Below are 27,479 nucleotides of genomic sequence, written 5' to 3' on the forward strand. Positions count from 1 at the left end.
GCAGCTTTTGGATCTGTTTGCACCAAAGCAGTCAGGGAGTTAACTAATATTACAGACAATCAATATCCCTTGGATCTATCATGTATGATGTCACAAAGCCTGCCTAGAGAATGAAACTGAATATTCATGGAAAGATTGACTTTAAAGTTGACTCAGAAGCAGACATCTCAGAAAAGATTTACAATCACTTTGAACCCCTCTCAAAGCAGAAATCACTTGACTCCGTCATGAATTGCCCTGGAGATATTCTGAACTACATGGGCCAGTTCTCCACAGAAAGAACTTGCAAAGACAGAAGCTTTGCATTCAAAGGATCATAGGATCAAAGGATCGCAGACCAACAGTGTATCTATTGGGTGTCTGGGAAGTGGGCGGGAGCAGACCAACAGTGTATCTATTGGGTGTCTGGGAAGTGGGCGGGCGCAGACCAACAGTGTATCTATTGGGTGTCTGGGAAGTGGGCGGGAGCAGACCAACAGTGTACCTATTGGGTGTCTGGGAAGTGGGCGGGAGCAGACCAACAGTGTAGTGGGGTGGTTAGGGGCTCCTGCCCTTTGCAGCTTAAAACAGCCCAGGAGGGGGCTGTAGCTGGAGCCAGAAGCCTGGGCTGATAGTGGGAGTGGCTGCAGCTGGGGGCCATGCCCCAAACTGAGCAATAAGGCTGTATAAGAAGGCCAGGGGAGCCAGAAGCAAAAAAGAGTCTTCCTGTGGCTGTAGAGGGAGAAGGGCCTGGTTGCTGGGAACTAGACAAGGTACCTAGTGTGGAGCAGGGCTGGGGAAAGGCAGTGGAGCTGTGGAGCTCCTGTCTGGAAAGCCCCAGGCTGTGGCCTAGAATTGGGCCAGGAGGTACTGGGGTTGTAGGGTGCAACCCAGGGTAGGCCAAGGCAGCAGGTCCAAACCCCTCTGCTGATGATGAGTAGCTGATACTGCAGTCTGCCCCGGGGCGTGGGGCTAGACAATGACTGGCAGTAGCCAATAGTGAAGCAAAGTGGGGATAGAGGGTGGGGGGTTCCCAGGGAGGGGAAACCCTAAGGAAAAGGGGTTGCTGCCAGGGGTCAGAACCCCATGTAAAAGGGCACCGGGTCCAGGGAGTGACACGGGGGCCAGCCAGGACAGGTGGATTACTGGCCTGCAGAGGGTGCTCCGAGCTGGAATATTGAGCTAATTCCCAAAGTGACCAGCAGGAGGTGCCGCGGGGGTGAGGCTGCCGGGTTACAAACAGCTTTCTCTGCCATGCATGGCAACCATGATGGGCCTAGTGAGAAAAGTGGAAAAATGCAATGGAATATTTGGTGATATTGGACTTTTGAAAGGAGCTCTGGTACAAATAACAATGCTGAACCATACAGTGTACATACACCTCACTGGATTCCTATCCCATTATTTCATAAAGTGGAAACTGAGTTAAAGAAAATGGAGCAGATTGGTATTATTGAGAAAGATCTTTGAAAAAAACAAAACAAAAAGTGTGGATTCTAAATGACTTAAAGAAGCAGTTGTGAGAGAAAAATATATTCTCCCAACATTGGATGGCTTCTTCCCCAAAGTGAAAGAAGCTACAGTATTCTGGATACCGTGTGTGGAATCTGGAAAATTTCAGGTGCACTGGTAATCCCAGAAGGTAACCTTCAAGAGCAAAATCTCCCAAAGGGTGTAATAAATAAAGTCAGTTTAGTACTTTTTTTGGCTAAAGCAATTTTCCAAAGAAAGATGGCAGAAGTGTTACCAGACACAAATGGACATCGTTTTGTGCAATATTTTGGTATGAGTCTAAGCCTAATCAGCCAGTTCAGACTGAAGCTAAACAAGGAAAATTGCATTTTCCACCTACCCCAAATAAAGTTTTTGGGACAGACATCTCCTGACTCCTACTCAATTTTTGTTTGCAGACCTCCAAGAGTTGCAGTAGCCCTCTTTGCCACAGCATCACTCACAAAGTCACTGCTTTCCAGGACGAAGTCCCCCATTCTGTAAGTATGACCCACATTCCTCCCTAGTTATAGATCTTGCATTTGGCTGTTTTAAAACATGTTGTTTCAAAGAATCCAGCTTACCAAGCAATCAAGACGTCGCTGTATAATAGACCTGTCCTCATCACTATTTGCCCCTGCACCAACTTTTGTGAGCCCTCTGCAAACTTTACCAGCAGTGATTCTGTATTTTCTTCCACAGCATTGTTGAAGTTACAGAATAGCACTGGGCCAAGGGCAAATCTCTGTGGTACCCCACTTGAACATGTCCTCTGGATGATGCTTCCCCATTATTGATTACTTTTAGAAATCTGTCAGCCTTTAATTCAAGTAATGTACATGGCACTGATCTTGCATTTGTAATTAGATTAAAATTAACAATTGAGTGATTTTAAGGTAATTCGACTTGTTTTAAAGCCCAGATTAATGTAGGCCCTGGTTAGTTTTGAGACATTCTCCTGGAGCTTCACCTAAATGGGTGTCTGTGTTCAAATGCTATCCTCCCTTAAGGGACACCCCATCAGCCTTTAGAGTAGTGCTTTTGCTGTGGTGTGCCCTAGGTTGTGCAAATCTGCCATTAATTTCAGTATTTCTGCCCCTCTTTAAAAAACAAAAAAGCCTAATTTCTCCTAAATGTGAGGTTTTAGACTTCAAAAAGTGTTCTGTTTCCTCTGGCTATGAATGTATTTTATCTGTGTGCCCCAGAAGAAGTGATTGAGGAATAAAAAGCTTATGATGATATAATTATTTCTCATCAAAAAATGTGGTTTCAACTACTTCTTTGGAGCAGGATAAGATATTTCCCCTGGGGAAGAAGGCAGCCTCTGATATTGCTGGCCGCAGTTTATAGTGAGTGGCATTTCTTCTCTCTCATGCATGTATAATCTTTCTGCCTGTTTCTGTTTATAGAAATCAACTGATCTTATATAATCAGACCCAGGAGGCCTAGTAAAAACAATCTCTTGCATTATTTCAATATTACATGGATTCTGTTAAAAGGCAAGTTGGTAACTATATTAATCAACAAATTTAATCATTGGAATATAATCATATTATTTATCCTGCCAAAGGAAGACCGTGCATGTCAAATCCAGATGACCACCCACATACTTCATTTTTAAAGACGCATTACAAGCTCCGCAGTTCTAAATAAACCACCGAACTGTTTTCAAGACCTCAAATGAGGTCTTAATTCAAGCATCATTTGAAATCTCTAATCTGGTTTACCTGTGTTTGGGGGAGGGTCTGTAAACTGTGTAGTCTCAATTTACAAAATGTACCCTGTAATCACTCAGGAACTCACAGTGCTGGGGGGGAAAGAGTCTGCCAGCACTGGCTCTCCAGCCAACCAGGAGAGCAGCAATAGTGTGCTTCCTTCTCTAGCACCCTGAGGGTGAGGGATGCTAATCCTTGCTGGAATCCATGGGGGGTGTCGGGAGTTTATAGACTGGATAAATAGGAGACAGGTGAAAACAACCTTAAAAGTAAAAACAAGAAATCTGAGCATGATGTGCCAAATTTTCTGCAGCTTTGTGTATGATGGTTTATGTAACTAATCTAATGATCTAATTTGCATATGTACAATTAATTTGCATAGAACTGTAAAGTCTAGCTTTACAAATATTGTATGGCTTTAGTGCTCACGCAGCCCAAGCAAATGGAGCCTTTACCCTACAGGGTATGCTTGCTACATACACTGCGCTACCATCATGGCTCAGCATCAGTTCTAATCTGGGGGGTTTCCTCTGGGTGTCCCATGGCCTCAGCCATTTTTGGCCTCACTGCTGAGTTAGCCTATTAGTGCAAAGCATGGTGAGGCGTCTGTGACATGGGAGCTGAGGTGAGACCCATCAAACCTGTCTCACTCAAAGCCCACCAAACACCCATTAGATGGGCTCAGTGTTTAATTCCAGCTGAGCTGGGCTGGACTTAGGCTGGTGCCCTCCATGTGGAAGGTTCTGTAGTGCATTAGCAACACCCCACAGCAGTGTGACAGAATACACCCCTGTAGTCACACCCTACACACCACTGTTATAATCTTTGTACAAATGCCTTGTAAGGTATCATTGGAAAACTGATAATTTGCTGAGCAATATTGTCCTGGTAAAATGTGTGGCAACACTGTATGTGAAGTTATAACATTCCCCTGTATGGTGGTGTTAACACATGTTCCAAACCCCACAGCCCTAGACAAACAGAAGTTGGCAAACAAAGGAACATGTGCTCAGCTTAATTTGCATTTAAGCAGTAAAAGAGTCATCAAGCAGGAAAGGAAGACAATGGAAGTCCAAACAGGTGAAAAAACCAGCAGAGACTATCCTTCCTCATAGGCTCTCCTTGGCTTCTGGTTCTCAGCTGGCAATGTTTTTCAAGAGGGGAACTCAAACTATAAAAAGGAGGGACAAACACCCCAAGGCACACACCCACCCCCCAATTGCATTCACTGCACCAGAAGACACAAAGAAAGCAAGTGCTGGACTCTGGGGGAGGGTCCTGACCTGAGAGTTTGGCAAGTAATCTTCTGGAGCATGTGTGAGAAACTTTGCGTGAAGCTAGTATAGTTGATAAGTTAGGCATTATTGAGCATTTTATCTGTATTTTTCTTTTATGCCTCATTACTTGTACTCACTTAAAATCTCTTTTTGTAGTTAATACATTTTTTATTGTTTTATCTAATCCAGTGTGCTCAAGATGAAGTCTGTGGACCACTACATTTGGGGTAACAAGCTGTGTGCATATTATTCCCTTAAAGGAATAACAGATTCAATGTATTTGTACTGTCTAGGAGAGGGCAGGACAGGACAGGACAAACATTTCTGGGGGGATATCTGGGACTGGGAGTGTGTTGGGCTCACCTTGTGGTAATTGTTAAGGCTAGTAAGAGCCAAGGTGTGGCTGGCTGGCTGCAGCACACACAGACGTGACTGGGAGTGATTTACATGTTGGATGCTGTTTATGAACAGCAAAGCATTGTAAAGGGCACCCCAGGTTACAGGGAAGCAGTGACACAGTTACTTATCAACTGATCAGTCTGGATTGTGCCCTGGTATGTCACAGGCAGCCAGTTTCCAAAAACTCTACTGTGATGCTTTGGCGGGTGAGGCTGCTGTCTAGTTAGTAAGTCAAGTGCTTACCTATCTGGAGTTTGCATAGGTAGGATCCGCTCATGCGCACACAGGGAACGTCAATGTTATCAACCTCCTCCAACAAATCATAGTATTATGTTTTGTATTACCATAGTGCCCCATTGCGTGAGGTGCTGTATAAACAAACAAACAAAAAGTTGGGTCCTGCCCAGACTGCTTAGCATGTTAGTGATGTCACACACTGTTCTTAAAGGGACAGCCACACCCTTAACTTAAAGCTCCCATTAACCAAAATAAAGACTTTAAAAAACATTAACACAATATCCATGTTCACCTCTAAATATCTGCAATATACAATCATTTCAAAAGTTATGCCAGAGCCCTCACAATAATTATATATATTTTCCTCACACATGGCTAGGAGGCAGGTTTGAATCTACAGTCTTAAGACCAGCAGCACAGACATCTAGCATGTCGACTATAGGAGTCCCTGGTGAGGAAGTGCTGCTGTTCTATGAGCTGTGAGGCTCAGCCCCTAGCCAGAGCCACACCACCCACTCACATGGTGAGACGTCTCTTTGGAATGTCGTGTGTCAGGCTCAGGCAGGACAGAAAACAGAATTCTACTCTATGGGAAATTCTGATGTTTCAAAAACTATTTTCATGCTGAATCAGAATGAAATTTGAGCAGAACTGAAATTCTGAAAAAAATCAATTTGGAAACATCTAAACATTTTATTTTGATAATGTCATATTGTTTTTACAAAGTAAAAATGTTTCCAGAATACTAAAACAATAGAATACCCACTATTAAATATAATATTTTATGAATATTAATATTGTATTAACATATTACATTGCATTAAAGTAATATAGAAATGGCCAAATAAAATAGAGCCAATAAAGTCACAAAAAAACACTTCAATGTTAGCAAACCAAAACCATAAAAGTGAAACAAACCATTTGACAGTTGCCATAAAAAATGTCAAAATCGACATGTTCCTGTGAAATAGTTCGATTTTGACACAGATGCATTTTCTGACAAAATTTGTTCCATTGCAAATGTTTTGACGAACTCTGGTCAGGAGTCCTGGGTCCTGCTCCTGCTCTTTGGGTAGGGAATGCTCCAGTGGGTAAAGCCAGTATAGTCAGCAGCAGCAATGACACTGTTTGGGTCACTTACAAAGACTGATCATAGGCTTGCTCAGTGTAAACACAGGAACTGCTGCCACCAGCATAGGAGTGTGGAGATAGCAGCAGACTCGTAATCCCCCACATGGAGCCTAGACGCTCAAGTTGGACTAACAGCCACTCTGAGTTAGTGTGAGTTAGAGCAGGAGATAGTTGAGCCCTGTCACTCCAAAGGCATTCTGGTAAAGTGGCTGTGACTCAGCTCTGGCATATTAGAGACCAGGGTTCTGTACCCAGTTTGCCTACAGGGGCCTTGTCCAACAGCTGTTACCTTAGCTGTGAAATGGGTGCATGATGATTGTCTCCATTAAGGTAGGGCTAGAGGGATTGGTTAGTAAGGGTTGTGCAGTGCACAGAAATATTACAAAAAGTCAGGAGAACAGCTGGAATTAGAGCTTGACTGGTAGGTTGATGCACCTCTCCCATGACTTCACTATGCTGTGCGAGGGAAGCTCTTGTGTTTGGGAAAAAAAAGGCATGACATGTTGCTGGTCACATGGGAATGGGAATGTGTGACAGCCCTAAAGTGTATGTGTGTTTCCTGAGCTGCAGGACAGATCTATGCACAGTGATTGAAAGGGGATGATGGGGTCAGAATGACAGGCAAGGAGATGTTCTTAGCTGCAGTGGATTGCAGGGTTTGCCAGTATGAGGGGGGCAGGGCCCTCCTATGTTTGAAAGTGGATGGTCCTGCCCTGTCCACCTTTTGGCAGGGGCCCCGCCTCACCCCTGCCCCTCCTCTCCTCCCCAAAGGCCCCGCCCTACCCTCAGGTGGCAGCAACCAGAGAGCCCAGGTGGGGAGCTCAGGCGGCTGTGGGGAGCCACGCCCTCGACCCTCCACCTGTCCAGGGTGCTGGGGCCGAGAGCAGTCCCTGGCCCATGTCCCTGCCCTGCACACCCCACGCAGGGCAGGAGGGTCCATGGCGTAGGGTTGCCAACCCTCCTGCTTTCGCTGGGCGTCTCCTGGAGGCTACTTCAGCCAAACTGGGAGATTTTGGGCTAAAAGTCCAGCGGTGCAGTAGGGCTCAGGCAGGATCCCTTACCTGCCTTGGCTCCGCGCTGCTCCTGGAAGTGGCCAGCACCATCCCTGCAGCCCCTGGAGGAGGGCAGGGGGTCTCCATGCACTACCCCCACACAGAGCACTGACTCTGCAGCTCCCATTGGCCAGGAATTGTGCCCAGTGAGAACTGCAGAAATGGTGCCTGGGGACAGCATCGCAAAGAGACCCTCTAGCCCCCTGGCTTAGGAGCTGCTGCCAGAGGATTGTTCCGGTTGCTTTTGGGAGCCACCCAAAGAAAGTGCCAACCCCCTGACCTGCTCCTGCATCCCAATCCCCTGCCCCAGCCTAGAGCCTGCATCCCGGACCCAAATTCCCTCCCAAAGCCTACACCCTGAACCCCCTCCTGCACCCAAACTCCCTCCCAGACCCTGCACCCCCTCCTGAACCCAACCCCCCTGCCCCAGCCTCGTGAAGGTGGGGGCGAGTGTGAGTGAGTGGTGGAGGGAGAGGGGATGGAGTGAGCAGGGGCATGGCCTCGGAGAAGGGGCGGGGCAGGGGTGTGACCTGAGGGAAGGGGCAGGGCAGGGGCATGGCCTCGGAGAAGGGGCGGGCAGGGGTGTGGCCTCAGGGAAGGGACGGGGCAGGGTGCAGGGCAAGGGTCTTTGGGTTTGTGTGATTAGACAGTTGGCAACCCTACTTCCCAAAGCTGCTGCACCACACACAGCTCTTACCTGGACCCGGCTCCAGCTGGGGAGCCCCAGCCTGGCCACGGTAAGAGCCACATGGGCAGCTGTGAGGAGCCACCCTTGGGTTTGTATTTCCTGAAGTGGAGCGACAGGGGTTTGAGAAGGCTGGAGAGCAGGAGGTGACAGCCGTTGATACAGAAGAGTTTCAGCCGGCTGCACAGGAAGCAGAGAGCTGAGCTTGGAGAAATTATGGAGGAAGAAGATTTGGAAAAAGTCTGAATGGGGTGTTGTCATAACTATAAAGGGAAGGGTAACAGCCCTCCTATGTACAATACTATAAAATCCATCCTGGCCAGAGACACCAAAATCCTTTTACCTGTAAAGGGTTAAGAAGCTCAAGAAACCTGGCTGACACCTGACCCAAAGGACCAATAAGGGGAGAAGATACTTTCAAATCTTGGTAGAGGGAAGGTTTTTATTTGTGCTCTTTGTTTTGGGGGTGGTTCGCTCTGGGGACTAAGAGGGACCAGACATCAGTCCAGGCTCTCGAAATCTTTCTGAACAAGTCTCTCATATTTCAAACTTGTAAGTAACAGCCAGGCAAGGTGTGTTAGTTTTATCTTTGTTTCCTCAACTTGTAAATGTTCCTTTTGCTAAAGGGTTTACCTTTGTTTGCTGTAACTTTGAACCTAAGGCTAGAGGGGGTTCCCCTGGGCTCTCTGAATCTGATTACCCTGTAAAGTTATTTTCCATCCTGATTTTCCAGAGATGACTTTTACCTTTCTTTCTTTAATTAAAAGCCTTCTTTTTAAGAACCTGATTGGTTTTTCCTTGTTTTAAGATCCAAGGGGGTTGGATCTGGACTCACCAGGAATTGGTGGGGGGAAAGGAGGGGGAATGGTTAATTTCTCCTTGTTTTAAGATCCAAGGGTTTGGATCTATGTTCACCAGGAACTTGGTGGAGAAGTCTCTCAAGGCTACCCATGGACGGGTTATAGTACTTGGGAGGGAGATATTCTGGGGTGGGGGTGGAGGGAAGGTACAGTTTCCCAAATGACTCAAATAATTTGGGTGGTGTCAGCAAATCCAGATCTAAGCTGGTAATTAAACTTAGAGGTTCTCATGCAGGTCCTCACATCTGTACCCTAGAGTTCAGAGTGGGGAAAGAACCTTGACCGGTATGGACAAGAGATTGGGAAGAACTGAAGCGGACTCCCAGCCTATGAGCTAGGGACAAGGAGGCCGGTGATATTAACAGTGACAGCAAAGCGGGGAGAGAAGAGGCCCCGGGAGGGAAGATCCAGTTTTGACTGTGTTGTGTTTAAACTGATGATGGACTACGCTGATGTCCGACCCAGGCTGGTTGAGAATTTCAAAGCAAACCCGAGCCTACCACTTTACACAGACCTCTTTGACCACCCAAGTCACACTTGTTGTTGATGGACCCATTGTGGGCCTACTTGCCCTGCCCTGATTTCTCTGCACCGTCGATGTGGCTTGAAGAGTGGTCTGCAGCTGTCAGAAACCAGTCTCTTATAACTCACTTAACCACACATGTACCTGGCTATGATTTGCCATGATGTTCATGGCGAGGTCTTCTGATTTCAAACAGGCCAGTGTCAACATGCAGCCAGCCTTCACGCCTGGGGCCAATGAGAGGCTCCTACACATGATTGTGGCCAAAGACTGACAATACCACACGTCATGGACGATGGCCCTCTGGTCACATTTGATATTTGCACTTATGGAGCAACTTCCATTCAAGAATCTCAAAGACCTTTAAAAACATCAGGGCCAAACCCTATGATCAGTTAGTTGTTATTGTCTACACAGACATGTAGTTTGCAGCAAGAGGGGATGTAAATCTATCTGCTGCACACTAAATGGCCATGCGGCCCCTGCTGCTGCACAGTAACTGGTCTCTAGTGCATTTTAATTATTCCAGTTTCAAAGTGCACTAGAGAACTTACAGTGCGCAGCATTAAAGTCAGCAGTACTAATGGACAGTTAGGGCGTGGCAGGCTGATGTGGGGTAGAGTTACACTCCAGTTTGCTGCAAACTAAGTGTTCATGTGGATGAGCCCTCAGTTAAAATTCCCATTCACTTCAGGGCTTGAATCATTAGGGAATTCTGACTTTCCATACACCAGTCAGGTGGGTACCTGAGACAAGGTAGGTGAGGTAATATCTTTTATTGGACCAACTTCTATTGGTGAAAGAGACAACCCTGCAAGGTGCACAGAGCTCTTCTGTAATATAGATGCATAAAATGAGGTACATAGAGCTAATGGGACAACATTCAGAATGAGAGGCCCATGGTCTATACGCATCTTTTTGGTATGTGCTTTTACTACAACAGCATGTGCAAACTGGTCATTTATGAATACAGTTAGGACCAATGTGAGCCTGCAAAGTCCCTCTTGTGCCTGTAATTACAGATATGCAAAAGTCTGTACTTTTCTACGTTGAGACTATTACCCAAAATGGTTTACACAAGGAGTGTGAATGCTCTTCCCCTGCCTGTGCCTCTGCCACAGCAGCATCCTTTCCTGACCCTTGACCTCATGAAAGAGATGTTCCAAAAAGTGACCTCATAGTAGGGAAAAAATACTGAGGCCTGAAACTCTGAACAGAATGTATCAAATGTTCATGTCAACTGAGGAGACAGCTCACACTGGAGAGGTCAGCTAGGATACGTGTAAACAACTGACAACTAAAGGACAGTTTAGGTCTTAAAGGAACAAGTTGTTTAAACTGATGTAGTGTTAATATATTTGTTGGGTCTAAAACAAGTCATAGCTCTGTATATAAAAGGGTATAATTTATGCAGTATCTTCAGAAGGGTTGAGTGTTTGGTTTTCTGTATTAGACATCAGGAAATTAAAATAAAATTGAAGTTGAAAGTTCATGTCCTCTCTCCATAGCAACTTGTGTAAGTAAAATCATTACAAACGGGGGCGCATGGATTTTGGCTGGTTCAGCAGAAATGTTTGTCTTCGGTGTAAATATTTCAGTAGGACCAGTTTATAAAACTTATTTTTTATTTGTAGAATGTCTGAGACAGCAATTTAGAAAAGTGGGAGGTGACATTAGTGTTTCCATGTTTTAAGTCATAATTTCCATGGAGCTTCTGATAGGAAAATCTCAATTTAGCAGAAGAACATGATTGACACACAAGATGCCCCTTCCCATTTTTTGCGTGCTCAAATTGGCCATTAGGAACTTAGGACTGGAAGGGACCCCCAGAGTCATCAGGTCCAGTCCCTGCTCTTGCAGGCAAACCCGACTCCTATTGCATGGCTGCTCCAGAACCTGACTCAACTGATTATTAGAAACTAGAAATAGGACAATGGAGTTGTCGGTTTGCTCGTGTGACACCCAGTACCCCATATGGTTATGATATATTTTGTACAATGTATGCCTTGTGAGGTATCATTTGAAAACTCATAATCTACTGCATATTATTATCCTGTTAAAATGTGTATAACAACAATGCACATAAAATTATGAGATTTTGCAATATGAGTGTTACTGAAATGTGTTGCAATTCTGGGTAACACCCACAAGCCAATTTCCCAAAGACAAAGACACACTTGCACGCCAGCCAGGTGCTAAAGATCCATTACCTACTTAATTGGATGTTCCCCAGCAAGGGGGCAGGGAAGGTATAAACAAAGTATTTACAATGTAACTGATGGACAACTGGCAGCTCACATATGCAATAGAACAGCCTGACCCTATGACTTAAAAAGACTTTTCTAGTTCAAAGGGTTAGCATATAAGAAGAGGAAAAATGCCTCTGGCCACCTCTTGTTTCCTCTCCATCTCCATGACATCACCTGAAGAACATGGAAGTAGATGCAGACTGTGAAATGTATTGCAGCTAATGGTGAGACACCTATTTTGTTTCTAGAACTATTAACTTTGGTAAAGTTTAGGAATTAGATTGCAGTTTTATCTGTTTCTTTTGTCACCAATTCTGACTTTTATGCCTTACCACTTATAATCACGTAGAATCTATCTCTAGCTAATACACTTGTTCTATTATTTTATCTAAACCAGTGTGTTTGATTGAAGTGTTTGGGAAAAACGTTCTTGAGATAACAAAGGCCAGTGTATAAACATTACCCTTTGGAATGTCAGGCTATTTATAAGCTTATACTGCCCAGGGGTCTACCGAGCAGTTTAAGACGCACATTTCCGGGGTGCCAGGCTGGGACCAAGAATATGCAGATGTTGTCCTGTACATAATTCATGGCTGGCTGGGAGAGCATTCGTGTATTCAGCTGGGAGTGATTTTTACATGCTCGTGGCAGTGTGGGAGCAGAGCCTGAAGGAGATTGCTGTTTACCAGCAAAGCAGTGTGAAACACATCGCCGGCTAGAGAGTTAAGGGGATATAGCAGTTCAGTGGGTCATGCTGCACCCCGGGGAATGTCACAGCTGGCAAGTTCAAAAAGATTTCATCCTGGGTCAAACTGAAAACAAAAGTTTTCAGCACTTTTGGCAAATTGAAAAGTCAGAAATATATTTGAAAAAAAAATGTTGAGATGGCTTGAACGACAAGATGGATGTGACTCGATTTTTTTTTTGCTTTGTTTTTGGGCTTTTTAACAATAGCAAAGGAGACTGACATTCACTGACTGGCCAGAAAAGGAGGTGGGGGTGGAGGTTTCTTCTTATAGCTTTTAGCCCATTGGCTGGAGCACTTACCTTGTGGGAGGGAGACCTTGAGCCAGTTGCTATCCCATGGATATGGGAAAGGAACTTGAACTTAAGTATCCCACATTGCAGGAGAGTATCCTAGCCACTGGGGTATGGGATAATCGAATATAGCACTTCATTATGAATCACACAACATGAATGACGACGAATATTTACTCAGCCAAGGCTGAAAATAAAAAGAATGACTCTATAGCCTAATGATAAGGGCATTCACCTACAAGCCAGGAGACCCAAGTTCAATTATCTGCTTCCATGACTCTAATTATTTTTAAAAAGTGGAACAGCCTCAACAGGTGTGATTGAGATAGACCTTCATGAAGCTAGCCTGTCCCATAGGTTAGCTGCTAGGGCATTCTCCTGCACTGTAGGAAACCCTCATTGAAATCTCTTCTGCGAACCTGGATCCCCACATTCTAGGTGAGTGCCCTAACAACTGGGCTAGAAGTTATAAGAACATCACTGCCGCCTCCAGCAGTTTTGTGACTCTAGCCCAAAAAATCAAAATGCTTTAGTAATGTCAAAACAAAAATTATTCATTTTGCTATTACTGAAACATTTACATTTTTCAGTTCAGATGAAACTATTTGGTGAACTTGACACACATTCACGAATAACTGCATATTTCACAAATAAACTACTCACCACTTCTTTTTTTTGCCAAGCTCTATTAGAAACCTTCTAATTTTCAACCTAAATGTATTCATGAGCAGATTATCCCTATTTATTCTTGTGCCAACGCTGTCCATTAGCTTAAATAGCCCTTCAACCTCCATGGTGTTTACCCTTCCCCAGATGTATTTATAGACAGCAGTCAGATCCCCTCTCAGCCTGCGTTTTGCTAGGCTAAACAACTTATGTGCCCCCAGCTTTTTCTCATAGAATAGATTCACCATCCCCAACCATCCTGACAGCTCTTCTCTGCGCCTATTCCAGTTTGAACTAATCTTTCTTGAAGAAGGGTGACCAGAATTGGACACGGTATTCCAGAAGAGGTCTTACCAAGGTGAGTCTATTTTTACTGGATATACCTTGCCTGATATATCTTAGGCTTGCATTTGCCTTTTTCACAGCTGCAGCACGTTGATGGTTCATAGTCATCCTATAATCAGCTAATACAACCAGGACTTTCTCCTCCTTTGTCACTTTCAACTGATGAGCCCCATCGTATAGCAGAAATTCATTGGAGCAGCAGGTGGAGGAGATACAGCCACGTGTGTAATTGTTATGACAGTGTGCTTTTAATTTAAAACAACAATTCGGTAAATATAACACCATGGTCAGCCGACGTATCTCTGTACAATTTATTTTACAAAGGATGAGATGAAGCACTGAGGTGTATACACACTCACGAATAATGCAGGAAAATACAGTTAAACTTTTTGCAATAAGACAGAAAAATTATGTATAGCAAATGCTTTCAACACTTACGAACCAGATCCACAGCTGGTGTAAATCAGCACCGCCCTATTAACTTCAGTGGAGCTATGCCAATTAACCCAGCTAAGGAGCTGGTCCTTAAACCTCTTGAGCATTCAATTCTTCAGCCAAAATGATTCCATCATATGTTTTTATGGGACAATGACCACATTACAATTTACACACTGATCAAAGATTTACTATTGTTATTCAGATACAGATCTTATGTTATATAAGTTATTTAAGGGTCTATTCAGACAATATTTGAGGAAAGATATAAAATTTTGATTAAACACATTTAAAAAGAGGTCATTAGTACTGGCAAAAGACAATTGTTGCTTTAAAAATTTGGACAGTATTTAGCAAAAGAACCATATAGGCAACTTCATTTGATTAGAAAACTGCTTTAGAACATGGCTCACCACTGATCTGATCTGCTTTTGAACAACTGCACTTAGACTCTCTGCCAAACTACTCACTGGATTTCCCACCTTCTTTTGGACTGTTGAAACAAAGACAGCAATTTTAAAAAGAGTAGATTCCATTTGTCTGATATTGCCACCTGCTCTGTCCAGAACAGACTGATACTCTTGCTCCTAGATGATGTTCTCCCTGTGTATGACCAAGCGAATGGAAATTGGTCAAACCCCCAAGGCAGCTTTAAAATCGCAGCCCAAGTACCCGTTACTCTGAAGGAGCAGCAAGTCTCAGGACAAACGTTCCTAAATCCAAATGACTGGACAGTGACATCTTGCAAACCTGAGCATCCCAACAAATACTCTTCAAACGCCAGTCCCAATCCTTAGCCATTACACACGGTAACCCCTCCGACATGCTGAGTCACTTTGCCCACACTGACAGCCTCTGAGGGATGAGTCCTCATTTACAGGGATCTCAGCAGAAAACAGCATTTGCTTGGGTCCAGTGTGGCCTTTATTCAGACCCATTATGTGATGTCTCCTGCTTGTTTTAATGGCACCCCTGTATGGAAGGCTCCTTGTTGGAAGATTAGCTTAGAAGGTTGTTCTGAATGCCCTTTAGGAGAGGGTCATTTCTCTCTGAGTGGCATGAAGGACTCTACCCTCCCAAGGCACGTGTGACAAAGCTCCTGATCATGTGAAATGCTGAATGACCTCAACTTCCACTGAAATGAATGTGCACTAGAAAGTCATAGGATCTCTCCCAAAACAAGAAATAGACCCAACAAAGAGCAGAGGAGAAAGAAGCAGAGGCTAGTGCAAGACGAAGGGGCAGTGGATGGGTGTTTATTTAGCATGGCTAGAGTTTCAGTGGCAAGCATTTCTGATGTCTATTCTTGATATTAATAATCAGGGAGGTAACATCAAGTGAGTTTGGGTCTGCACTGAGTGACAGTATGGGAGCAACAAAGGGGAACCGAGAAAGCTGACGAGGTCTGTACACTGGCTGCACCTGAGCTGTGGAAGTTCATGAGATGGGTCTATGCATTTTTATACTTGTGTAACTGTAGCAGGTACAATTTAAAGAGGCACTTAGAATTTGGGGGAATTACTAATTGTATTTTTGTGGAATTGCAGTTGAGGTTCAAACCATTGTTCAGTTACCTAAGAAATCTGCAGAAATGAAACCAATTTGCTCAAACTGTATTCCTGGAACTCAGGGAATCTGAACACAGTAACTGGTAGGCTTTTTCTGCATTCCTGCTGAGTTTGTCTTTCATACCATATTAAAAAAATAGTCCAACTTAATATAAGTTGAGGGAATTTAAGTTTGCACATCTTTGTTTCAAATCTGAGTAAATATTTTCTCTGTTTCTTATGCTATTGACCTGAAATGTTATTAAAAAGGTCTTTACAAGACTTTAGTAATGTACGCATGTTAGAATCGTATCTTCAGATAGGCACAAAAAGATTCTGCCTTGTGGAGTGCATGGGACTAAAAATTAGAAATCAAACTATGCCAAGTGTTGGTCCCATTGGTGAACAGACTTGGAAGGATTAGTGGAGTCTGTGGTGTATAGCCCAAAAAGGAGTAATTGCACTTCCAACCACTGGAGCTTGAAGCAGTTTGAGCACCAGTCACTTTTAGAAATGTATCCAAGAAGCATGACAGCTTGTTCTGAACATTAGTGCAATATAAACATGACAATGACCAGGGCAAGGTGCAACCATTTAGGCAAACCAGGCAGCCGCCTAGGGCGCCTAGTGGTTGGGGGTGCCTAAAAGTCCCCTCAGGCGAGGAGATGGAGTGGAGGTGAGCTGGATGGGGGGCCACGCGGGGAGGGCTACCCGCAGTAATGGGGGGGAGGGGCCGCACAGGGGAACAGCTCCCCACCCCAGCTTACCTCCACTCTGCCTCCTCCGCTGAGTACACAGGCCAGCTCTAAGTCTCCTCCAATCCGCGCCGCAAGTCTGGGCGGGGAGGAGAATTAGAGCAGTGCCGGCGTACTCAGTGGAGGAGGCAGAGCCGAGGCGAGCTGGGGCGGGCTACCTAGGCAGGGTTAGCTTCCGTAGGGGGAGGTCTCCCCAGGCAGGGTTAGCTGCCGTGGCGGCGGCAGGGAAGTCTCTCCAGGCAGGGTTAGCTGCCGTGGCGGGGGCAGGGAAGTCTCTCCAGGCAGGGTTAGCTGCCGTGGTGGGGGCAGGGAAGTCTATCCAGGCAGGGTTAGCTGCCGTGGGGGGACAGGGGGAGTCTCCTTGGGTGGGGTTAGTTGCCGTGGGAGGACGGGGGGGAAAGAGGTTAGCTGTCGCGGTGGGGGGTAGCTGCTGCAGGGGGGAGGGCTCCCCGGGTGGGGGCTGAGTTAGCTGCTGTGAGGGGTCAGGGGTAGCTGGGTGGGGGGTGCAAGGTGGAAGTTTTGCGCCCTAGGCAAAACTTCCTTGCACCGGCCCTGACAGTGACATCTGAAAATCTAAACCGAAGAACAAAATGCTTGGAAACAGATACAGCTCTGGTGGAAATGTGTCTAAAACAACAATTTGGAGCTGAGCATTCAGAAACAGAAATCACGTACCTTTATGGATAAGATCTACTTTAAAACATGAGGTAATGACCATTGCACAGATAGCAGGTGTGGAGGAGAAATCCCCAGAGAAAAGACATGCTAATGAAAAAGAACGTGTCCTCATTATGTCAGAGAAAGAATGCATGTGCTCCCAAGTCTTGGAGATTGCCTGGGGTGGGGTTAGTGTAGGTGGGACCCTGAGTCATGCGGTGGCCTGATGTGGTTCTGGACATCACCGCAATCCCAGGAACCTGGGAAATCTTTGGACATGACTTGGGTGTTGCCATACACAAGTACCCTGAGGAACCCTTGAGAAGTGACCAGGGAATCTCTGTATTACTGAGTATCAGGGAGGCCAGTTCACAAGCCATAGTGAAAAGGAGCTGGAACAACAGTAGGGTATGTCTCTATGAGTACATTATGGGTCTTGTCCCGTTTGAATTCTTCCCAGCATTGTTTTGGCCATAATGTCATTCATAATTAGTAGCAGAACTGGTGGTTTTGTATTAGGGTGGCAAGACATCTGCTGATGACTTGAAAGGTCACAACTTTTTATTAAATAGAAGCCTTAATTAGGACCAAGTCCTTCTTTAGGCATCTAGATCAGTAGTTTGATTTCCAAAGATTCTTTGCCTATTACCTCCCATTTACTTCCAAGAGACTTGTGAATGCTCAGCACTTCTGGAGAACAGATCATGTATTTCTATATGTGCACCGAGGAGTCCAATTTACCCATTTTTTAAAACCTTGCTGAAATGCAGAGGTTGGGTAGTACCCTTCTCAGACACTCTGAGCAGTTATTACTAGTGCTGATTTGAATCAATTGACCTAACCGTCTCCAAAAGCTTTAGTCAGAATTCCCTTTGAAAATATCTGATATGTTGTTAAAATAGGGTGTTAGGAATGTAACCTTCTGCCAGAGAACAGCTGTGCACATTGGTAACGCTGTTGTGCAGGAAACATGCGAATGGAAAGCAGCAACAGAGCAGTGTGAAACTGCAGAGCAAAGTGAAACACAATGAGACAATAACCCTGTGAGCAAGCAAACATTTCCCTCTTTTATACACTGCAATGAAGAAGGTTTGCTTCTAGTGCTCATTGCAAACAAAGTCACAGCTGTTCCAGGGAAGCTGCTCCAGATGTGCACTCAGGCAAAGTTGAATATGAGAAAATTACTCTGGTAGGAGAAAACAGCTATTTTAATAGGATTTTGTTCCATGACTTCATGGCTTTTTTAGAATAACTCACTTGTCTTGAAAAATGCAGCCTCCGGAGCTCTCAGGCTGTCTCAGTCACTGACCCAGTGTTCCTATGGGTGAGCTCCTCGCAGGCTTACAGCAACCTGAGTGCTGAGTGGCTGCACAGAAATGCTGGCTATGGAGCTGAGAGCTTTTAGAGCCGGTTGGGAATCTTTCAGCAGCCTTGTTTGGTAGCTCTTCATCTGTGAGAACAGCAGGGGGCTTGTCAGTCATTGAAGAGGCAGATCTGACTTCTTTGTTAAAGCCAGGACTTAGCACATCCACCTAGCAAGGAACTGGAAACAGAAAATGGGTTGGTTCCAGAAGGAATTCAAAGAGTGAGAAAGATAGGCCTTAAAAAGATGGTTTGTTTTAAGTAAGGTGCATCAATAAATGGCTGCCCAAAACTACATGGCAGGCTAGTGTATGAAGACAGAAAAGGCTACGTGTGTGTGACATGCAGACTGTTTTGCATCCTGTGGTAGAATGGGAAGAATTCACACAAGCTCAGTTTGCTGATAACATCAAGAAGTTAAAATGGATAGATTACGCTGCAGTTGTGAGGGGAAAGGGAGTGTTTGAGGCCATGGAGGGAGTAGATGTGACTGAGATTGAACAATGTGGGAGAAATGAAGGGGAACATACAAAGCCATTCAGCCTAGACAATGCTAATAAATATTCCACCCTTGGTGAGCTAGAGGACAAACAGGCTGAGGAAAGTGGCTACTGAAAAGCCAAGACTGACAGTCAGCTGGATACAAGAAGCTGCGGACCCACAGCTGAGGGATGTGGCTCAAAATACCTGCATTTGTTTCAGATTTAGCTAAAAGAGCAGTATACCACCTCTGGGGTGAAAAACAAGGCATGTGACAAAGAACATCCTGAGAAATGCTGGGAAATTCTCACTAATTGTCCTTTATGTGGAAACAAATACACAAATCATAAACTGGAGATCTTCTAGTTCCAACAGTAAAACTTCTTTGGAAACTCTTTAAATTAAACATGACAATTCTCTAACACAAAAAAGTATTGCAGGCCTCATTCTGACTCAAAGATTAATTTATTACTGACATAAAAAGTGCTAGTTATCATGATCTGCCTGAAATATTTATGAGCAAAAATAATACAATCCCAACTAGTAATATGTATATATACTTAGCATTTTAAATGGGCCAGTTTCTGAAAGGTAAATTAATTATGAGCAAAACTGATTGGGAATAAAACACTTAAATAGAAATGTATGCATTAAAATAGTTACTCATTTAAGAATGCTTTCCTACATGTCCCAAAGTCCACAATTCTTCAGTCATGAGAAAAGGCTGTTCAGTTAAAAAACAAACAAAAAACAAATACCCATAAAACTGTCCACTAGCTTAAGAAGGGATGTGAAACAGGCAAAAAAAATTGATGAATAAAAAAGGGGAAATTGATAATAATAAATTAAAGTTAAGAAATGCAGGTAATTGATAGAAGCTAAAGGTATTACCAAAAAATCTATGGTCAATATGGTTAGAATAATAATTTTAATTTATGTCCAGGATGTAGATTTCATTACTAGATGGAGTGCTAAAATAGTCAGTAATGATGCAGAAAAGGCAAAAGTGTTCAATAAATATTTATGTCTTGCATTTGGAATGAAGCTGGATTATGTAGTTATTTATTTATATAATTATGGTGAAACACTTTCTGTTTCAACAGTAACTAAAACAGATGTTACACAAAATCTGCAAAACTGATAATTTGCACACAAGTTTTAAAAGAGTTGGCTGAAGAGTTCTCCAAATTATTCATTTTAATTTGTACTAAATCTTAGAAACTGGGATAGTACCAGAGGACTGGGAGAAAGCCACTGTTATGCTAATAGATAAAACTTTTCAAATTTACCTGCAGTAAGACTTAGGTTCCTAAATGCTAAAGTCACCTTTGGAAATTGGACTTTTGAAAACATTACCCTACATTTTGTTGACTTTTCCAGTGCCTGTCATCTAAAATGCTCAGTAAAGATAACAGAAGGACACATCACTAAAGCAGAAAACCAATGTAATAATAATCAAACCAAATAAGTGATGAGGCTGGAAAGTGATCAGAGAAATAGCAGCAAAGGCAGGTCATCACAATGTGATGGACTCATTAGAGCAGCGAGGCAAGTCAGGTGAACTGGGTTCTAGTCTAGCCAGTGCTCAGAATATGCAGTAGTGTAGCCCCAGGAAATAACATTTCTAAATGGTGAGAGAGGTAGCTGAGGGGCACATATTTTTAACACCATCTAGGGAAAACTCCTCTCTGATTGACTGGCCCCATTTGTCTGCCTCCTGGGGAAGAGCAGCCAATCATGGCTGCTGCAGGAAGCAGGCATTCTCTCCCCCACCCCTCAGGAGTTGACACCTTTCTCACAGGTTAGGAAGGAGCAGAAAGCCGAGCAACTCAGGGTAACAGGGAGATGATTGTGATCAGAGTGCTAAGCTGCAGTCCCAGCACCAGCTTTATAGGCACGATGGCAGAGGAGAGCTGTAAGGTGGCATTTGAAGGAGGATAGTGTAAAGGCATTGCAAGTTTTTACAGGGTGCTCCTGCGCATATCGGGTGGTGTGGGAGAAAGTGTGAAGGTATTTGCTGGGCTAAACAAGCCAAGTTCTTTTAACTTCCTCTAAAATCATCTTTCCATTCCCCTGATCATCCTAATAGCCCTTCTCCAAACCTGTTCCAGTTAATCAAGTGGCAGGACCAAAAGAGCCATAACCAAGATTTCTGCTGAATCTAAAAAAAGGATCTTGCAGTCCTATGCAATGTCAAGAAGGGGTCAACTGCAAAGTTTAACAACAGGAATAATATTGGAGACAAAAAAAACTGTAATTCAAAGATAATGTCAAACTTACATAGCTGTATAACAGCGAAGAGCTATAAATATCAAATGCCATTGGTGAGTATTCGGTCCCTAGTTCTGACAGTGAGAAACAGGAACAAATTCAGAGAAAAGCAACAACATTGGACAAGGGGCTACATTATAAGGACAGGTTAAGGGCCTGATTTTCAACAGTATTGGGCACCTTCAACTACAATGAATGTCAGATAGATATGCATGTGCTTGGTGCCTTAGAAAATCTGTTTGGCAGAGTAGAATATTTTGAAGACTTTGCAGTCCCGATGAAAGTCTTCTTCAGCTGAAGGATAATATCCACAACTGGTCTATTCAGTCTGTAGTCTAGAAGTACTCTTGGATTCCTCGCTAATGTTGACCTCTCTCATCACAACAGCTGTGAGTAATCTCTGTCCCATCCTAGCAGATGAAAACCTGGCCTCAATTATTTGTGCCTTCATCACTGCTGGATTACAACAATGTGATATACCTGGGCATGAAACCTTCAGCTGTTTGGAAACTCCAACTAGTGCAAAACACTGCAGTGTCTCCCCTTAGCAACTCGGACTATCGCGAGCCTGTCCTCTTGCTCTACACTGTGACCTTCCCATAGAATTTCAAATCAAGTTCAAGGTCTTGGTCCTTATCTTCAAAGCACTGTATGGTCAGGGCCCTAAAAGACCATCTAAAGCTCCAAGATGAAGCCCATGGTTAGCTATGCTCTTTTGGCACAGTGGAATACTCAACAAAAGAGTCAAGTTTACTTGTGCAGGAGACAGAATTTTCTCTGGGGCCAGTCCAAGACTGTGGAATGAACTCCCCCAGGAAGTAATGATTATTATAACCTCACCACTTTCAAGCTCCAAGTGCAAGGCACATTATTTTGACCTTGCCTTTGCTAATATAAACATGTAGAGACAGGGATATTTAATACATAAGGTTTTTTTAAAAACTACCAAAACAAGACACATGCATGTTTCTCCTGCTGAGGAAGGATGAGAGAACAAACAACATGTGACAGATGTGTAGCTGCACTTCTTAATGCACTGCTGGAAAGAGCTCAGATACTAGTGATGAGTGCAGTATAAAAACCTATGTAGAATAGAATAGAATAGACTTGGTAACTATCTGCAGACATCTGATGGGGGCGGAAGAAACACCAACGAAAGCAAGAAGGAAATGGAGAGACAGAGAGTGCATGCGCATCCAAAAGGCTACAAACTAGGAGTTATTTCAAGGAAATTAAACAAAGGCTAATTTAAACTTGGATCAATTTGGTTGGGAAATGCCCTCCCAAAGGGAGCATTAGAAGATCCTGCAGAAAGCAGAGACTGTAGGACATCACACTATATAGGCTTGGACTTGAAGATCAAATTTATTCCACGGTAGGTGTCCTCTTTTTGTCACTTAAGTCGACCAGACAATTAATGAGGTAGCTACAGCACAACCGAGTTCTTCCTGGTAAATAGATGGTGCAAGAGGTCCCTTTCAGTCTTACTTTCTGTTAGCCTTAAAGAGAAATGGAGATGATAGAGGGTCTATATGTCTCTGAGTGGGATTATAAAACAGGAAGGACTTGAACAGATGTCCTTCCACTGTGGGGTTTTCTCCTAGCCTTTTGCCTTGTTTACTGCTTTGGGGAAAAGCCCGTACCTCCCTGCACTCAGACATACTACCGCAGCAAGGTAGTTGTGCTAAAAAGTATTATACAAAATCAATGTACCCTCACAACACCCCTGTGAGGTAGGTAAGTATTATGAGCCCCTTATTATAAATGGAGGAACCAGAAAAGTTATGTGATGTGCCCAAGGCCATCCAGCTGAGCAGTGGCAGTGCTGGGATCCATGTTCAGGAGCTCCTTGCTTCCAGCATCATAGTCAAATGACTAGTCTGCTTCCATGGCAGAGGCTTGCTGCATGGCTGTTCTTACATTCTACACAAAGAGAGTCATGCAATGGGTGTAGTGCACAGTCACTGAAGAATAGAGCTCTCTCTTTACCAGGAAGCAAGGGCCTCGGTTTCTCCTGGCAGCTGGAAACTTCTGACAGGAAGAACAGACATCTGGCTTCTTAACCCTGGAATGTTGGGAGCTTAAGGCATAGCACAATGGGAACTGATGTGATGATCAAATGTGACAGAGATACTCTCTACAGACAATAAATACAAGGTATCTGGTAGCAGAGCAACCCTTTCGCCGTCCTGTATGCCTTCTGACCCTTTACAGGACTCATTAGCCTGGTTAAACCAGCGAACCCATCACATATCACTAATCAGATCAGTCTATATTTCCATGTCCACAGGTCTGATATCTCCAGTTTTGTGTTCTTGTACCCACAGTTCCCTGTCTTTGGCAGGCTCCACTTTTTGAAGTAACTGATCGACAGGATCTATTGTCTAAAAAGATCAGAATGAGAAGCAAATTATCAAAAGCACATATCAGAACACTGAGCAATTCCGGCTGTAAGATCTCCTTGCAACTGAATCAGCTGTGCCACTGTCGCAGGAGTAGCAGCCTCCTCTCAATTACCTGGATCCATAAATGGGAGGTCAGACAAAATATAGGCTTTGCAAGAGGAATCATACCATTGGTGAGGCAAGTCCAGTGTATGCTGCATCCAATTCCTGCTGTGACAGTATGGTTGCCAACTTTGTAATTGCACAAAACTGAACATCCTAGCCCCGCTCCTTCAATGAAGCCATGCCCCCTTCCCCAAGGCTCTGCCCTCTGCTCACTACATTTCCCTTCCCTCGGTGCCTCACTCTCCCCCACCCTCACCCACTTTCACTGGGCTGAGATGTGGGGAGGTGAGGGCTCTAACTGGGGGTGTGGGCTCCAGAGTAGGGCCAGAAATGAGGGGTTCAGGGTGCAGGGAAGGCTCTAGGCTGGGGGCTGGGGTGCAGGAGAGGGTGAGGGCTCCGTCTGCGGGTGCAGGCTCTGGGGTGGGGTTGTATATGAGGGGTTTGGGGTGCAGGAGGGGGGTCCAGAGGGGTTTCCGGGTTTGGGGGAGGCTCAGGGCTGGGGCAGGGGGTTGGGCCTCGGGGTTGGGAAGAACAAAATTAGTGGAGAAAAAACCTGCCAATTAAAAAAAAAAATCAAACCATTGCTTGAAGCCCTCTAGACCTTCATGTGTTTGGTGCAGGAACTTGACATTTTCAGGGGGATAGTCATAGGGTCAAAAAAATGTCTTACACTGTCTCCCAAAAAATCTGTCTCAATTTAGCCAAGTTTTAAAATGTGGAAAATCACCATTTGCAGCTGAACTTGTTCAATGATTGCTCAATCTTGTCACATTGTATTGTTTTGGAATGACTGCATGGAACTGTGTTTCCATATGGGTTTCAGGCAAAATCCCTGCTCCTCCAAATCAAAATATGCCTTTGTCTATGGCAGGAGCACCTCCTCTCTGTACTGAATGGGGAGTTAAGAATTTTTCCCATATTTTACAGACAGGATAAGTAAAGACTAGAACAGTTGCTTCTGGGACTGCTTGGAATAGAACCCCAATTCTTGACCTACACTTCTCACAAAGGAAGTTCCACATCTATGTGTTTCATCTTCCTTTCTGTAAAATTCTCTTCTTTGCTTACCATTACAAACTCACTGATGAATGTACGCACCATTTTGTACAACAGAATACAGGAATCCTAATTCCCAATCGGCTGATCTAACTACTAGATCACCCTTCCCTCCAAGAGCTAGGAACAAAACCTGATTGATAACATTCTGCTCCTTAGCAAATAGTTGCACATGTATTGATCCATTTTTCTTAAAACACGGAATCAGCCCCCTCCTCCTTCCCCTGCCAGGGAATTCCATACAAAAATTACATTAAAAGAATTGTCAAACAGTAGTAAAATGAAGGACTATGAATTATCCCAGAATTAAGACTGGCTGTGCAACCTTAATTTGGCTCCTTGTGTGTTTGCATTATGGACAAGTATTTAATATACTATTATTTTCACAGGGCACCTGCCTCATATGGTGCACGGGATGGATGTTAAAAGAGGCAGGGATGTCCACAGCAGAAGATAGAAAGGATGCAGTGACTGTGGTAGTGAATTGCAGAAAGGGAAAACAGGAGCTTGTGTTTAAAGCAGTCTTCCTGGGACTTGTGAAATCTGGGTTCTTTCCTTGGCTCTGCAGCAGAGTTCCTGTGTGCTAAACTACTTAAAATGGAAATTTTCAGAAGTGGCCACTAATTATGTGTTCCTATTTTGTGGGTGACCAGCCTGAGATATCTGAGGCCTGATTTGCACTAGTGCTGAGCACTTGCAACTGCAACTGAATTCAATAGCTCAACAACTCAGAAAAATTCATCACCCAATCACGGTGGCACTCAAAATTACTGTGGACTTTTTCAGTTGAGTTTAATTTCTCTGTGCCTCCTGTCCCCATTCATAAAATACTTCCCTGCCTTTGAGGTGTTGTAAAGGTAAATTCATTAATGTTTGTGAGACTGAGATGCTATGGTGATGAGCACCACAGAAAGACCCATGAAGAAATAAAAACTGGGTATAACATTTAGATGGTTCGTAGTAACTGAGGCACATGTTGAATGCTGAGGATAAACTACATGATCAGCCTGTGAATAAAATATGTGGTCATGTAATTAGACAGTATCATAATACATATGCACAAGGATCCAAATTAAGGTTGCACAGGCAGCTGTAACTCTAGTATTTCCTAACTTTTAGATGCTTGACTTTTCAGCTATATTTTGAATATTATTATCATGGGGTGACTGGCCCTTTAAGGAGAGTCACAGCCCAGTCTGCCCAGTGACTGCCTTCTGAATGTCTATCTGGGAGTAATTCACTGTCCTAGATGGCTGCTTAGTGGTTAATTAATAAACAAGCACCTGGAGCTAATAAAAACAGCTACCTAAGTTTGGTTAGGGAAGCTGCTCTCAGAGAGAGGAGCAGTCTCAGAGAAAATGTTGTTAATAAATTAGGAGATATACCTATCTCATAGAACTGGAAGGGACCAGGAAAGGTCATGGAGTCCAGTCCCCTGCCTCCACAGCAGGACCAAGTACTGTCCCCTTTTCCCTAAACGACCCCCTCAAGGATTGAGTTCAGCAGGACAATGCACAAACCACTGAGCTATCCCTCCCCTACAGGGTCTCCTAGGGAAGGGATAGGTGCAGCCCAGGAGAATGAACTGGGCATGGAATCTCTCAGGGAGCCACTAGGGACTTACTCAGCAAAGAGCAGCATGGTTGGGAAAGAGTAGCAGCCAGCAGAACACCCTGTGGAGGCCCACACCCCAGGCAAGGAATTCAGCGTGTGAGTGATCTGTGGCTAAAGAGCCAGGCTGTAAGACTAGTTACACCCAGAGGCAGAGGGTTTCTGGTAGAAGAGATGACTGAAGATTTTGCTTATGTTTTGTGTGGTTCTTTTCTATTTCATAAAAGAGACCCGCCGAAGAAGGTGCTCTGTGGTTCCCAAAGGCCTGCTTGGACTTATTTATTGCCTTGGTAAGGGGAAACCAAGGCATGGCTCCCCTATGGCACCAGGCCTGAGTGCAGTGGGGAGCGCTGGGACAACCTGCACTATGACAATTATCAGTATATGTTATGATGTATATGGCTATGATTGTATGATTTCTGTAATGTGAATATATACCTTAAAATATATCACAATATACTGAATACCACGCACATCAGAATATGTACCATATATGCAAGTATTTGAAAAGGTGCCAGTTTTACAAGATTTTGCATTTTCATTTTGAAATAATGGTTGCTGTGATTGCCATCTTTCTTGCAACAATGAAGGACTGTGTGGAGCTGTGTGTACTGCTGGGAGAGTGAGAAGCATCTATCTAGGAGAGGTGTAAATTAAACTAAGGGGCTGCTTTGCCTTATGCCTTCCTGTCAAGCACTTCTCAGCCACACTCTGCACCACAGGGCTTTCATAATGAAACATTCCAGTGTACGTGCCCCTTCTGACCCGCTTCTCTGCTCTTCCATCTGTCTCGCCCCCAGGCTCTTGATGTCTCTGGAGATACGTGGCAGGTGCAGAACCACAGACTCCCAAACTGGCACCACTTACATCTTAGGGCTGGTCTACACTGGGGGTGGGGGGGAGTATCGATCTAAGATACGCAACTTCAGCTACGTGAATAGCGTAGCTGAAGTTGAAGTATCTTAGATTGATTTACCTCGGGTCCTCACAGCATGGGATCGATGTCCGCAGCTCCCCCGTCAGCTCCACTACCACCGCTCACTCCGGTAGAGTTCCGGAGTCGACGAGGAGCACATTTGGCGATCGATATATCGCGTCTAGATGAGATGCAATATATTGATCCCCGATAAATCGATCGCAACCCACCG

General features: G+C 44.3%; 1 protein-coding gene across 2 annotated transcripts in view; it reads right to left on the reverse strand.

Annotated features, from left to right (window-relative positions):
• Window positions 1–16,867: 16,867 nt before the first annotated feature.
• GAS7 (growth arrest specific 7) overlaps window positions 16,868–27,479 on the reverse strand; it is a 112,082-nt gene continuing 101,470 nt past the window's right edge. Inside the window, exon 13 of one of the 2 annotated variants that reach the window (XM_030534848.1) lies at window positions 16,868–18,584. In XM_030534848.1, coding sequence (XP_030390708.1) covers window positions 18,561–18,584 — 24 coding nt within the window. In that variant the 3' untranslated portion in view covers window positions 16,868–18,560. Of the gene's footprint in view, window positions 18,585–22,185; window positions 23,539–27,479 lie in introns of those variants that run through there. The other variant, XM_030534847.1, reaches the window with a different exon arrangement.

Source organism: Gopherus evgoodei, chromosome 15, assembly GCF_007399415.2.
Source record: "Gopherus evgoodei ecotype Sinaloan lineage chromosome 15, rGopEvg1_v1.p, whole genome shotgun sequence".
Taxonomy (NCBI): domain Eukaryota; kingdom Metazoa; phylum Chordata; order Testudines; family Testudinidae; genus Gopherus; species Gopherus evgoodei.